Here is a 15,436-nt window from a genome sequence, read left to right as displayed (position 1 = left end):
ATCACAGAATTTATAGTGAAAGATCAAAGTGTCATACAACTGTTGTGATGGATTGAACAAACCTAGATTGCTGTTAAGTCTTTTGTTTTTGAGAATGGGGAATGCAGATTTCGATTCATTAATATGTAAATCCCAGAACTTCTTTCAAGTCACATTCCCGAGTCTAAGGTTAGAGTCTGTCTGTATCCCAACCTTGAGGAAGAAGGTGAACATTTTGGAGGCTCCCTTGTTGAAGTTGGTATCATCAGAACCGATACAGTTAAAAATCACACAACACCAGGTTATAGTCCGACAGGTTTATTTGGAAGCACTAGTTTTCGGAGCGGTGCTCCTTTGTCAGGTAGCTAATGGGACATGGTCATAGGACACAGAATTTATAGTAAAAGATTAAAGTGTCATACAACTGATGAACAAACCTAGATTGCTGTTAAGTCTTTCTTCCTTTAGAATGGGTTGCAGGTTTTGATTCATTAATATGTAAATCCCACAACTTCTTTCAAGTAACATTCCTGAGATAGCTTAAGGTTTTATAGATAAAGGTGACATCTCAACTCAGACAATGCACTAAAGGTGTGAAGATAGAGTCTGTCTGTATCCCAATCTTGAATCAGACTGTTTTTTTTGACTAAAATAGGCTCCAATTTGCATTTACAGATTTGTATTTGCAGATACATTCTATTTTGTTCAATGAGCACACAATCTGTAGGCAGTCAGTCCACGTGACATCTTATAAACTCCTATCTTGGAATTGGAACCTACTTTGGAAATAGAAACAGACAATGCATCACACTTTTGTCTGAGTTGAGATGTCACCTTTATCTATAAAACCTTAAGCTATCTCAGGAATGTGACTTGAAAGAAGTTGTGGGATTTACATATTAATGAATCAAAACCTGCAACCCATTCTAAAGGAAGAAAGACTTAACAGCAATCTAGGTTTGTTCATCAGTTGTATGACACTTTAATCTTTTACTATAAATTCTGTGTCCTATGACCATGTCCCATTAGCTACCTGTCAAAGGAGCACCGCTCCGAAAACTAGTGCTTCCAAATAAACCTGTTGGACAATAACCTGGTGTTGTGTGATTTTTAACTGTATCGGTTCTGATGATACCAACTTCAACAAGGGATCCTCCAAAATGTTCACCTTCTTCCTCAACCGAGCATTCCTCAGCACAGCCAGGTCTGACCCATCTCCTGCACTTCCACCCTCACGCCCTCTCTTTCCTCCCACAATACTGTTAAGGTTCCCCTTACCTACCATCCTACCAGCATCCATATCCCAAAGATCATTAGTGGCCACTTCCACCACCTCCAGCGAGATGCCACCACCAGTCACACATTCTCCTCCCCTCCTTGTCCGCCTTCCGCAGGGACCATTCCCTCCAGGACACCCTGGTCCACTCTTCCTTCACTCCCAACACCATCCCCACAGCCCCATGACAACTTCCCCTGCAACTGCTGAAGGTGTAACACCTGCCCATTTCCCTCTGCCCTCCTCAGTAACCAAGGGCCCAGACACACCTTCCAGAACTTTACCTGCACTTCACTCAATCTAGCCTCCTGCATTTGCTGCTCACAACGTGGTCTCCTCTACATTGGAGAAATGAAGCATAGACTTCTCAGAACATCTACGTTCTGCCCACAGAAAATGACCCTGAGCTTCCAGTTGCCTGCCACTTTACCGCCCCACCCTGTTCCCCGGCCAACATCTCTGTCTCAGGTTTGCTGCAGTGCTCCAGTGAAGCTCAGCACAAGCTGGAAGAACAGCATCTCATTTTCCACTTGGAGACCCTGCAGCCCTCCAGACCTAACATTGGGTTCAATAACTTTAAGGTTTGAGCTCAGTCATGTCCTTACCCTAACCCCCACACACCAGGCCTTGTTATTTAACGGTCTGCCCTTACACACTACCTATTGTTAGCCACTAACAGTCTCCATTAACAGATATTCACCCTCCTAATCACATTGTTATCCACTCCTTTGTCTGTCCAACTGTTCTTCTCTCCTTTTGGGTTCTATCCCCACCTATCGTTTACTCTTTACCCTCTCCCCCCACCTTACCTTCTGCATATAAACTGCCATTTTCCCAGCCTACCATCAGTTCTGAGGAAGGGTCACCGGACCAGTAACATTAACTCTGATTTCTCTACACAGATGTTGCCAGACCTGCTGAGCTTTTCCAGCAATTTCTGTTTTTGTTTCTGATTTACAGCATCCACAGTTCTTATGATTTTTATTTTGCATGGTTATGGTGTGGTATGATAGAAATTTTCAAGATATTAAGGTGAACAGATAATGTCAACAGAGAGAAACTATTTCAACTGGTTAGAAGGTCTAGGACAAAGGGGCAAAGCTTAAAAAGTAGAGGTACTTGAAATAACCGATCTGTTTTCTGCTCCTGAAGGGAATCTAAACAGTTACTTGAGGAGTGACCTTGGTAGGCAGTTGGAATTGGTGCTGCTGATTGACTTTGCTTTACAGGTAAGTGTACCTGAGTGAGGTGCTGCATTTTTCCAGTTAACAGGATGCAGTTCACAAATATATTGTTGTACCGACCACTGGGGTAAACAGCCTTTTTGGTGAAAGTGAGGACTGCAGATGCTGGAGATTAGAGTCAAGATTAGAGTGGTGCTGGAAATGCACAGCAGGTCAGGCAGCAACCAAGGAGCAGGAAAATCGATATTTCGGGCAAAAGCCTTTTGACCCATCTCCCAGTCCTTCCCCATCCACTTTTCACTTGCCACTGCAAACAACTTCTTGGAGTTAAGGGGATTCTTATATAGGTTGGATGTGATTTGCTGCTTTTTAATTCCTAAATGAAATAAATGTATGTGCGTTCGTGTTTTTCATTAAATATCACAAGGGAATTATTGATTCATTCTCCACACACATCCACTCCCTCCACCACCGACACTCAGTAGCAGCAGTGAGTACCACCTACAAAATGCGCTGCAGAAATTCACCAAAGATCCTCAGACAGCACCTTCAAAACCCACGACCACTTCCATCTATAAGGACAAGGGCAGCAGATACATGGGAAAACCCCCCCTGCAAGTTCCCCTCCAAGCCCCTCTCCATCCTGACTTGGAAATATCACACCATTCCTTCAGTGTTGTTGATCAAAATCCTGGAATTCCTTCCCTAAGGCCATTGTGGGTCAACCCACAGCATACGGACTGCAGCAGTTCAAGAAAGCAGCTTACCCCCACCTTCTCAAGGAGCAACTAGGGATGGGCAATAAATGTTGATCCAGCCAGCGACACCCACATCGCATTAATTAATTTTCTTAGAAATTCAAGGAATAAAATGCAATTATAACACATATATTTACTTGAAATGTTCTAAAAAGTTATAAAATGATCACAGTAGTTCTTTTCTGATGAACGATCATTTTTTTTGTGCTGATTTCAAACAAACAACATAGTTAGTGCTTTGAAATCACATTACTGTAATTCCATGTATATTGACTCAGGCTGGGTGCACGGGATCTGGGCTGGTGCGTGACAATGTGAGGGTGGTCAGGGTGGAAGTTCTGCTGGTTCACAGCTGTGACATTGCTGGGTCAGTGACTTGTATTCAGGAGCAACCCCCTACCAAAGACCACCTGGAGGACCCTTGGGAATCACACTGAGAGAGAGTGAAATCAGACAATATGGGAGGAAATCAACCAATGGTAACAAGCCTCTGGATTTCTGTAGGTTTTGGATGGAATGCGTTATATGGAAGAGAATGCGTATGTGCATAGAGACCTGAGATCGGCAAACATTCTTCTCAATGGTAACCTGGAGTGCAAAATTGGAGATTTCAGCCTCACTCAGAAACTGGAAGAACAGAGATACATCCTCTTGAAAGGTATGTGTGACTGAAAGTTTGATGTTGAGACCATGTCTCTCCTGGCTGGGGAATCAAAAGCACAGGGTCATTGGCACAGAATGAGATATAGGTGGCCATTTCAGACTGAGCTGAGGAGAAATGTCTTCTCTCTGAGGGTAGTGAATCTTTGGTATTCCCTGAGGGCTGTGGATGCTTGGACATCTTGAGGATGTCCAAGACAAACGTTGGTAGATTTTAGAGTGCTGAGACAATGAAGAGAGGCTCTGGGACTCCAGCAGAAGATGAGCCATGTCCTGGTGGAGCAGGATCAAGGGGCTCAGTGGTCACTTCCTGCTGTGTCTCAATAGAAACCCGGAAGACACTCTGGGTAATAAAGTGCAGCGAGCTATATGAATGTATCTAATACACGGCTGAGCTCTGAGAATGACCAAACTCCAGGATACATATCCTCCCTGCACTGAGTGAATGGATCTAATTTAGGGACTGAATAGAATCAAGCATCCCTCCAGTGCAGATAGAGGCCATATGGCCCATCGAGTCTGCACTGAACTCTGAAGAGCAACCCTTCCAGACCAACCCTATCCCTGTAACCCTGCATTTCCCATAGCTAATCCACCTAGCCTGCACATCCCTGGACACTAGGGGAAATTTGGACTGTGGGAGGAAACCAGAGCACCCGGTGGAAACCCACACAGACACGGGGAAAATGTGCAAACTCCACACAGACAGTCATCAGAGGTTTGAATTGAACCCAATTCCTTGCACTGTGAGGAAGCAGTGTTAACTATTGAGTCACTGTAGAAAGGCTGATCGAACCTCACCACCTTCAGGGTGGGCAGAGGAGGCAAAATTCTGTTTTAAATTGCACATTTATTTTGTTGGAAAACATCCATGTACAGACAAGTAGACATCAGCAAATGTACTGTCAGGATGTGAGGTCAACAGCAGTCAAATAGTCAACTGCCATTGAGTAGCCACGGTGACAGCATTAATCTGACCCGATTTAAACATGGTTCAATGGTTTGTGTCTGCCCAAAATGAAGAAGACTTGCTGGGGAAAGGACAGTGCTCTTTGAGAAACTCCATTCGATCAGGCGAAGGAGATATTGAGCTATCAGAGGGAGCAAACAAAACTCTCATCTCTCTGACCCTTCAAGCACCACATGCTATGCATGTGGTAAAGTGTGCAACTCATGCATTGGCCATCCCAGAACCTCATCAAACAGGAGTGCAAGTCATCCTCAGCCATGAGGGACTGCCCTAGAAGGCAAAGACTCTTCAAAAGTAATCAAATAGCTGTTATGTGATTGTAGATATGCAATTTCTCACTTTATTTCACACGACCCTCAAACTGCATTTTACACTGCCCCTCAGGAGGGGTGGGAAGGCAATAGTTTACCTAAAATAATGGCCATTGACTTACCATCCAACACAAACTTTACCCATATGGCTATCCATCTCAGTCCATGCATCGTCATGTGGGCCATTTATAAAATCATAGAATCCTGCAAAGGAGGTCATTCGCTTCACCATACCTGTGTCAGCTCTTTGAAAGAGCTGTCCAATTAATACCCACGCTTTTGTGCTTCCAGATGAAAAGGTTGCAGTTAAATGGACTGCACCTGAAGTCTTCAGAGAGGAGACACACACTACAAAATCTGATGTCTGGTCCTTTGGGATTTTCTTGATGGAACTGGTGACTTTTGGGCAGACACCATACCTAGGTGAGTGCCACCTTTACCCAAGGAGCCAATGATTGTGAATGGTGAAGATGTTGAACTGCCATAAGACCATAAGACCATAAGACATAGGAGTGGAAGTAAGGCCATTCGGCCCATCGAGTCCACTCCGCCATTCAATCATGGCTGATGCGCATTTCAGCTCCACTTGCCAGCGTTCTCCCCGTAGCCCTTAATTCCTCTAGACAACAAGAACCTATCAATCTCGGCCTTGAAGACATTTAGCGTCCCGGCTTCCACTGCACTCCGTGGCAATGAATTCCACAGGCCCACCACTCTCTGGCTGAAGAAATGTCTCCGCATTTCCGTTCTGAAATGACCCCCCTCTAATTCTAAGGCTGTGTCCACGGGTCCTAGTCTCCTCGCCTAACAGAAACAATTTTCTAGCATCCACCTTTTCAAAGCCATGTATTATTTTGTACGTCTCTATTAGATCTCCCCTTAATCTTCTAAACTCCAACGAATACAATCCCAGGATCCTCAGCCGTTCCTCATATGCTAGACCTGTCATTCCAGGGATCATCCGTGTGAATCTCCGCTGGACACGTTCCAGTGCCAGTATGTCCTTCCTGAGGTGTGGGGACCAAAACTGGACACAGTACTCCAAATGGGGCCTAACCAGAGCTTTATAAAGTCTTAGTAGTACATCTCTGCTTTTATATTCCAACCCTCTTGAGATAAGAGACAACATTGCATTCGCTTTCTTAATCACAGACTCAACCTGCATGTTTACCTTTAGAGAATCCTCGACTAGCACTCCCAGATCCCTTTGTGCTTTGGCTTTATTAAGTTTCTCATCATTTAGAAAGTAGTCCATGCTTTTATTCTTTTTGCCAAAGTGCAAGACCTCGCACTTGCTCACGTTAAATTCCATCAGCCATTTCCTGGACCACTCTCCCAACCTGTCTAGATCAAGTCACATTTCTGAAATATCTGCAGTGACTGATGTGTGTTCATACAACACCAGCTGATGCAGCCTGGATGTCAGTTGGCAGCATTTACCAATCCACTGTGTAAAACTAAATGAGTTGGAGAAAAGAAATATTGAGAATGGAGTGGTATGAGATCATAGAATCATGATCTGTGCACCCAGATAAATAACTTCCATCAGAAAGCATTAAAAATAAGGGTTAGGGCAAACTGGATTGCCGAACTTAGGAAGATCCCAGATTCTGGAGCTAATGCACAAAGATGCAAAAATTATGTTCAAACTGTTGGTTAGACTTCATCTGGAGTGACAGACCCTGAGTCCATTGGATATTCAATATCATGAAAGGTAAAAACAGAAAATACTGGAGAAATTCAGCCAGGTCAGGCAGCATCTGAAGAGACAGAAGCAGAGATGTTGTTTCAAGTCCTATGACCCATCTTTAACTCTCTCCCAATTGCTGAAAGTAAGAATTCCAGGTGCAGCAGGCAGTGAAGAAGGCAAATGGTGTGTTGGCCTTCATAGTGAGAGGATTCGAATACAGGAGGAGGAATATCTTGCTGCAATTGGACAGACTTTGGTGAGACCATGGAGTATTGTGTGTAATTTGGTCTCCTTATCTAAGGAAGCCATGATGTGGAGGTGCTGGTGTTGGATTAGAGTGGACAAAGTTAAAAATCACACAACACCAGGTTATAGTCCAACAGGTTTATTTGGAAGCACTAGCTTTCGGAGCGCTGCTCCTTCGTCGGGTGGTCATCAGGCAATCACCTGATGATGGAGCAGCACTCCCAAAGCTAGTGCTTCCAAATAGACCTGTTGGACTATAACCTGGTGTTGTGTGATTTTTAACTTTACCTGAGGAAGGATATTCTGACAATAAAGGGAGTGCAATGGAGACTGATCTACCAGAAGGACTCCTGGGATGGTCGGACAGACGTATGAAGTGACACTGGATTGCTTTGGACCATATTCACTTGAGTTTTGGAGAATGAGGGGGTTTCATAGAAACCTATAAAATTCGACCAGCAGTAGACAGGGTAAACACAGGATGAATGTTCCTGATGACCAGGAGTCCAGAACCAAGGATCATAGTCTAAAAATACAGGTTAAGCCAGTTAGGACTGAGATGAGGAGAAATGTCTTCACCTCATGAGTTGGATGACCAGCTACAATCATACTGAAGGCTGTTGCAGGCTCAAAGGGCTGTATGTTCCTATTTTCTATGTCTCTATGGAACTGAGCATGAGAACATGAATGACTGTGGTTCGGGTATACAGGATGTAATTTGAGACTTTGCAGATGGCATGAGACATGGAAAAGTTCAAAACAATGAAGAGGTAGCAGGCATTAGGAGGATGCAGGCAGATTGGAGAAACGGGCTGACACATGGGAATGGAATTTAACACGGCAAAGTATGAATCAGTATGTTTTGGTTGGAAGATCATGAATAGTCAATGTAAACTAAAGGGTACTATTTGATAGGATGTGCATGGGCTGGAAGCCCTGGGCTTTACGTCCAGAAATTAGGAAAGGTGAGAGAGTTGTGAGCATTTGGGATCCTTGATTTTATTAAATTGAGAAACAAAATGCAGCTAATTTACAAACAGGAAATGCTAAAACTCTCTGTGCTGAGAGTTCATGTACCTCACCACCACCCTCTCAAAGGCAACTAAGGACAGGCAGGAAATGCTGACCCAGCCAATGCACTCACATCCCCTGTGTGACTTTAATAAAGAAAAGGTCGAGGTCAGTGACATTTCATCAGAGACTTAAAACTTGGTGACTGAGTTTCAGTGACTGAGTTTGCGTCCATAAAAGACGTTTTGGAACCAGATAGCCTTTACAACAGTGCAATGACTTCATGCTCACATTCACTGACATCTGATTTTTATTGCTGGATCTTTCTTTCTACTGAATTCAATATCCAAACTGGGTAACCTGTATTGGGCAATTCATTGCTGTCTCCTTGTTTTTTAGGTCTAACCTTTGCACAAACTGTTCAGTTTTTGGAAAGTGGTCTTCGCATGCAACGCCCCCTGGGCTGCCCAGAGGAGCTGTATCATGTCATGTTGATGTGCTGGGAGGAGGAGCCCTGCAGCCGGCCATCATTTCAACTACTGCAGGACCTGCTGCAAAACCTCTGACCCTTCCTTTGCTGTGCTAACTCTTTCAGTCCTTGTTTTATCATCCAGAGTGTGTTGTTATTCCCAGGACTGGCTATATCTGATAAACCAAACCACAATGAATTATTGTGGGCAGCACGGTGGCACAGTGGTTAGCACCACTGCCTCACAGCGCCAGGGACCTAGGTTCAATTCCCACCTCGGGCAACTGCCTGTGTGGAGTATTGCACATTCTCCCTGTGTCTGCATGGGTTTCCTCCGGGTGTTCCGGTTTCCTCCCACAGTCCAAAAGATGTGCAGGTTAGGTGAATTGGCCAGGCTAAACTGCCCGTAGCATTAGGTGGAGAGGAATGGGTCTGGTTGGGTTGCTCTTCAGAGGGTCGGTGTGGACTTGTTGGGCCGAAGGGCCTGTTCCCACACTGTAGGGAATCTAATCCGAAAGGAAGACAGAAATGTCAAAGCCAATGCCTTGCTAAAAGTCAGTTTGAATCCTTCACTGGGAAAGGTGACTGAGAATGTTTCTATAACCACAGTGTCCTCCAGTTTCAAACAGAGAACAGAGGAATGAGTTGTAATTTGAAGACACACACTTTATCAACTTTGCTCTCTTTAACGTGGTGGCTCTCTGCCTTGCTGCAGTTGAGTTGAATTGAATTGAATTAAATTTATTGTCACGTGTCCCAAGGTGCAGCGAAAAGCTTTGTCTTGCGAGCAATGCAGGCAGATCACAGTGTTAGGTAGCATGGATAAGTTCCACGTCACAGTAACACACTGAGCATTACCAGGTTAGATACAGGACAGTCTAGTAGCTCTTTCCATTGTTTCGGTGTCATGTAAGCACACCATTCGACATCACTGCAACATTGCAATTTCCCTCACCACCCTTCTGCTCTCTCTAGATGCGGTTCTCTACACTGGACCAAAAAGGTGTATGTTCTCATTGGGTAACAGAGATTATAACAATTTAACACTACCAATATGGGCAGGCATTAGCTTTGGGTCTGATGCCCCATCTGTCCTTTCAAATGAATATAGAGCATTACATCATGATGTCTAAAGAAAATCCAAAGGGTTTCTTCCTGGTGTCTTGGTAAATATTAATCACTTAGGTGATTTAGCTCAGTGCTGTTGCTGGGAGCTTGATATGTTCAACATTACTGGCTGCATTTCCTACAGAATAACCGTGACTACACAAAGGGTCTTGAGGTTCAATGGTAGTGTCCCTGCCTTTGAGCCTGATGGTATGGGTTCAAGTCCCATTTGAATTTATTTAATTTGGTTTATTGTAGTCACATGTACCTAAGTACAATGAAAAGTTTTGTTTTGGGAGTAGTGCAGGCAGATCAATGCAAACAAAAGCATACAGATCATAGGGAGCTTAATCTGAGCGAGACAGACAGGCTTAAGGCTACACAGGAGGTGCACAAAGCAAGATCAATATTATTTGAAGTTCGAGCAGTAGAGATGTCTTAACAAGTTGATCTTTAACGAAATAGTGACGACACATTAAAAGTACAACATTAGTTATAAAGCACACTAGGTGGTGCTGAGGTCAGGAAAGGTACTTACTATAGAAACGTAAATCCTTTCAATGCATCCGCATCCACTTGGCTTCCTAGTCCTCTTGTAAACATTTGGCTACTCTAGTTGAAATCTTGACTTGGTGTGGAAATTGAATGAACTCTTGTCTGAGAATGACTCAAACCAACTTGACTTTGCTGAGCGATGTGAAGACCTTTAGTGAGAGAAATGTGCAGTCTGAAACAAGGTGTCTCCTGGAGAGGTTACTTATTTGTGTGAAATGTTTGTTGCCCAGAGCTCCAGTTTATCGATATCTCATTAGTAAGACTGATTCGAGAAGCTCTTTGAAACAGAAATTGAACTACAATATTCTCATCAGTATTAAGAATATTAAGAATCAATTACCTGATTCTTAAATGCATTAATTATTTAAAGCACAAAATCAAGAAATTTGATTTGATTGAGGAGATTACCTCATTAAAATCCACTGATTGGATTTGTTGCAGATTGCTGGTTGTTATGAATTTCAGATTGTTTTGGAAAGGAGTAAGGACTTGGGTTTTTTTTTCTACTCTGTTCTATAAACAGGAAATAGTTCACTGCACCTTCAGAAAAATCACCTGATAGGGAATCTTCCCAATTTATCCAGACCAGTGGTTTCACAGTTCAGTCCTTTGTTAGTGCTGCATTATTTCATTTAGATAAGGGTGAAAATATCAACTAAGATTTGCCAAACTGTTTTCTTATGTCTCGCAGTCAGTATGTCAGTGTAACTTTTATGAGTTATGTTCTTGCTATCATTATTGTATCAGGGTATGTGACCTGAAGATTTAAATACCTCCACCTTACCTTCAATGACTTGAAGCAGAACACTTTATTAATGCATGCTCCTCAATTATAGTCTAATAGATTGATGCTAGCCCACTCTGTGAATGTAATGTTTGGATATAATGTTATCATTAGATTAGATTCCCTACAGTGTGGAAACAGGCCCTTTGGCCCAACAGGTCCACACCAACCCTCTGAAGAGTAACCCACCCAAACTCATTTCCCAGCATTTAACCCTGATTAATATACCTAACAATATGGGCAATTTAGCATGGCCAATTCACCTGGCCTGCACATCTTTTGGAATGTGGGACAAAACCAGAGCACCCAAAGGAAACCCACACAGATACAGGGAGAATGTGCAAACTCCATACAGACAGTCACCTGAGGCTAGAATTGAACCAAGGTCCCTAGTGCTGTGAGGTAGCTGTGCGAACCGCTGAGCCACCATGCTGCCCTGGCAAATCAACTCTGAAATCTGGTTTGATAGATCTATTCATTTTTATTTGATGATGTGATTTCTTACTGAAATACAAAAACATAACAGTGCAGATCTGGTTTTAACAGTGAAACAAAAGTGTATTATGCAAAAGAAAAAAAATAAAATAGTAAAACAAAGTTGTTTACAAGTAAGACATTTGAAAGATTCCAAAACTTACAGTAAAAATACAATATTCCATTCATTCCTAATAGCACCTCTTTACAGTACTTAAACACCAGAGAGGATTCCCTTCTATAATATCTACAGGTTTCTTTCAATTCCTGGTCTTGAGAGTCTGACAGCCTCTTCCTTGACTATTTTCACAATGGAGCTTTGAATTTCTTAGCTTCGAATAACCTCTTCATGGTTGCAACTAGTCTCAAATTTCAAACAAAAACCATTACAGAAGGAAGCTATAAAGAAGAGAGAACATTTTTAAACCTGCCAGCAAAGGAATACACAGCTAACTGGGATCCATGGCAAGTTGAAATCACTAGGTGATGAATTCCTTGCAAATCAATGTGGAATCTCTAGCTTCAATCTGTGTCGGTTCAGGAGGAACTATATAAGGACAGAATATAGTGGAGGCAATTTTAGTGAACACTGTGCCAATTGTTAAATTGAAATCTGAGACTTAGAACAGAGTTTCTGTAAAAGTTAAAATGTTCAAGTTTTGTGCATATGCCATAGAAATGCATCAACTATGCCCTCACCAGGCTGTGCTTCAAGTGATGCCTTTTTTCGTTCTGGAAGTATGTGTCATTTATTTTGAAATAAAAAGCTTTTCATTGTTAATGTACACTTGTTGGCCTGTACCAACTTAAATACTTTGGGGGTGTAAAAGAAATTATTGATAAGTCATAGAACGTAGAGTCTGGATTAGTGGTGCTGGAAGAGCACAGCAGTTCAGGCAGCATCCGAGGACCAGTGAAATTGACGTTTCGGGCAAAAGCCCTTCATCAGGAATAAAGGCAGTGAGCCTGAAGCGTGGAGAGATAAGCTAGAGGAGGGTGGGGGTGGGGAGAAAGTAGCATAGAGTACAATGGGTGAGTGGGGGAGGGGATGAAGGTGATAGGTCAGGGAGGAGAGGGTGGAGTGGATAACTGCTGTCCTCTTCCAGCACCACTAATGCAGAATCTGGTTTCCAGCATCTGCAGTCATTGTTTTTACCTCATAGAATCATAGAGGTCTACAGCAATGAAAAAGTCGGTCAGCCCATTGAGTTTGAGCTGGTCAAAACCAACTACCTAACGATACTAATCTCATTTTCCAGCATTTGGTCCATAGACTTGTCTGCTGTTGCATAGCAAATGTACATCTCAACATTTCTTCAATGTTATGAGGGTTTCTGACTTTACCACCCTTAGTAGCATTGAGTTCCAGATTCCCACCATTCTTTGGGTGAAAAATGTTTTCTGCACATCCCCTCTAAATTTCCTGCCCCTAGCCTTAAAGTTTTGCCTCCAGTTCATTGATCCTCCACCAAGGAGACATGTTTATTCGTGTCTGCTCTGTCTATGTCACTTATCATTTGATACATCTCAATCATATCCCTTCTCAGTCTCCTCTGCTCTAAGGAAAACAACACCAATCTGTTCAATCTCTCTTTATTACTGTAACTCTCCAGCCCAGGCAACACCTTGATAAATCTTCTCTGCATCCTCTCCAGTGCAATTACGTCCCTCCCTCAGTGAGGATTCCAAATTGCACAGAAGACACTGAAATTGGAATTCTATAATGTTAATGTACAAATACATGCCTCTAAATAGGAGAAAGTGAGCACTAGAGATGCTGGAGATCAGAGTCAAAAAGTGTGACGCTGGAAAAGCACAGCCAGTCAGGCAGCATCCGAGGAGCAGGAGAGTCGATGGTTTGAGCATAAGTTCTTCATCATACATGTTACTGTCAATCTTAAATATGAATAATTGGGTTTTCTGTGGAATATTTTCCCCAAACTGTCATCAGACGCATCCTTTATGGAGTGAAGACACAGTACATGATAGCGAGCCAATCAGCCTGGATATATTCTCATTCTCCATGTCAGAAATCTCAGACCTGAAAGAATATGAGATTATTGTGATTGGAACCATAGAAACTAAATGTCAAGCAGGGAGGGGTCATTTCGCCCATTGTGCTACTCCGGATCTCACATTCAGTCCTCCATCCTGGCTTCCAAAAGTGGTGTCCAAAATTGGACAGGATATTCCAGGGTGGAAAGTATTCCTTATGGGTTTCAACATAATTTACTGATTTTTGTAAAATCATTCATGGGGTGTAGACTCAATGAGATTCACTCACTAAATCAACATTTATTGATCATAGTTAAGCACGGTCACTTCTGGTCTCCATTTCCCTGCAATAGGAAGGATGTTGTGAAACTTCGAAGGGTTCAGAAAAGACTTACAAGAATGTTGCTGGGATTGGAGAGTTTGAGCTATGGGGAGAGGCTGAATGGGCTGGGCCTATTTTCACTGGAGCAACTTCTTGAAGTTTATAAAATCATGAGGGGTATGGAGAGGATAAATAGAAGGTCTTTTTCCCAAGGTAAGGGAGTCAAAAGGTAGAGGGCATTGCTTGAAAGGGAAAAGATTTAAAAAGTACCTGAGGGGCAACTTTTTCTACACAGAGGGTGGTGCATGTAAGGAAGAAGCTGTCAGAAGAAGTGGTGGTGGAAGACAGGTACAATTGCAACATTTAAAAGGCATCTAGATGGTTACATGAATAAGAAGGGTTCAGAGGGATATGGGACTGAACCATTTTAGGATATCTGGTTGGCATGGATGGGTTGGACAAAAGGATCTGCAGTACAGCTGTACATGTGAACCACATTGCTGTCGGTCTGGAGTTACATTTAGGCTAAACCATGCCAGAAGAATAGGCAAAGGTGAGGACTGCAGATGCTGGAGATCAGATTCAAGATTAGAGTGGTGCTGGAAAAGCACAGCGGGGTCGGGCAGCATCTGAGGAGCAGGAAAATCGACGTTTCGGGCAGGAGCCCTTCATCAGGAATGAGGCTGGAGTGGAGAGATAAATGGAAGGGGGTGATGGGGCTGGGGAGAAGGTAGCTAAGAGAGCAATAGGTGGGTGGAGGTGGGGGTAAAGGTGATAGGTCAGAGAGGAGGATGGAGCGGGATAAATGGGAAGATTGACAAGTAGGACAGGTTATGAGGATGGTGCTGAGCTAGCAGGCTGGAACTGGGGTAAGGTGGGGGGAGGGGAAATGAGGAAACTGGTGAAATCCATGCCAGAAGGATGCCAGATTTCCCACACTAAAGGACACTATTAAAAATCACACAACACCAGGTCATAGTCCAACAGTTTATAACTAGCTACCTGATGAAAGAGCAGCATTCTGAAAGCTAGTGCTTCCAAACAAACCTGTTGAGCTAGAAGGTTATGTGGTTTTTAACATTGTCCATGCCAGTCTTATACTAGCTGGAATATTGCATGCAATTCTGGTCTCCCTCCTATCATAAGGATGTTGTGAAACTTGAAAGGGTTCAGAAAAGATTTACAAGGATGTTGCCAGGTTTGGAAGATTTGAGCTATAGGGAGAAGCTGAATAGGCTGGGGCAGTTTTCCCTGGAGCATCGGAGGCTGAGAGGTGACCTTATAGATTTTATAAAATCATGAGGGGCATGGATAGTATAAATAGACAAGGTCTTTTCCCTGGAGTCGGGGGAGTCCAGAACTAGAGGGCATAGGTTCACGATGAGAGGGGAATGATACAAAAGAGACCTAAGGGGCAATCTTTTCACGCAGAGGGTGGTGCGTGTATGAAATGAGCTGCCAGAGGAAGTGGTGGAGGCTGGTACAATTGCAACATTTAAAAGGCATCTGGATGGGTATATGAACAGGAAGGGTTTGGAGGGATATGGGCCGGGTGCTGGCAAATGGGACTAGATTAGGGTAGGATGGTCAGCACGGATGAGTTGGACTGAAGGGTCTGTTTCTGTGCTGTACATCTCTATGACCT

At 43.2% G+C, this 15,436-nt stretch overlaps 1 protein-coding gene across 1 annotated transcript in view; it reads left to right on the top strand.

Annotated features, from left to right (window-relative positions):
* The window catches only part of LOC140463207 (tyrosine-protein kinase HCK-like), a 35,123-nt gene extending 26,359 nt beyond the window's left edge, over positions 1-8,764 (top strand). The window contains exons 8-11 of the mRNA XM_072556999.1: positions 2,408-2,484; positions 3,702-3,855; positions 5,430-5,561; positions 8,485-8,764. Coding sequence (XP_072413100.1) covers positions 2,408-2,484; positions 3,702-3,855; positions 5,430-5,561; positions 8,485-8,651 — 530 coding nt within the window. The 3' untranslated portion in view covers positions 8,652-8,764. The remainder of the gene's footprint in view (positions 1-2,407; positions 2,485-3,701; positions 3,856-5,429; positions 5,562-8,484) is intronic.
* The last annotated feature ends 6,672 nt before the right edge of the window (positions 8,765-15,436 follow it).

The sequence above is a fragment of the Chiloscyllium punctatum genome, chromosome 37, assembly GCF_047496795.1.
Source record: "Chiloscyllium punctatum isolate Juve2018m chromosome 37, sChiPun1.3, whole genome shotgun sequence".
In the NCBI taxonomy this organism is placed as follows: Eukaryota; Metazoa; Chordata; class Chondrichthyes; order Orectolobiformes; family Hemiscylliidae; genus Chiloscyllium; species Chiloscyllium punctatum.
Note: the sequence above shows the minus strand (reverse complement) of the source record. Positions and strands in the feature narration are given on the sequence as shown.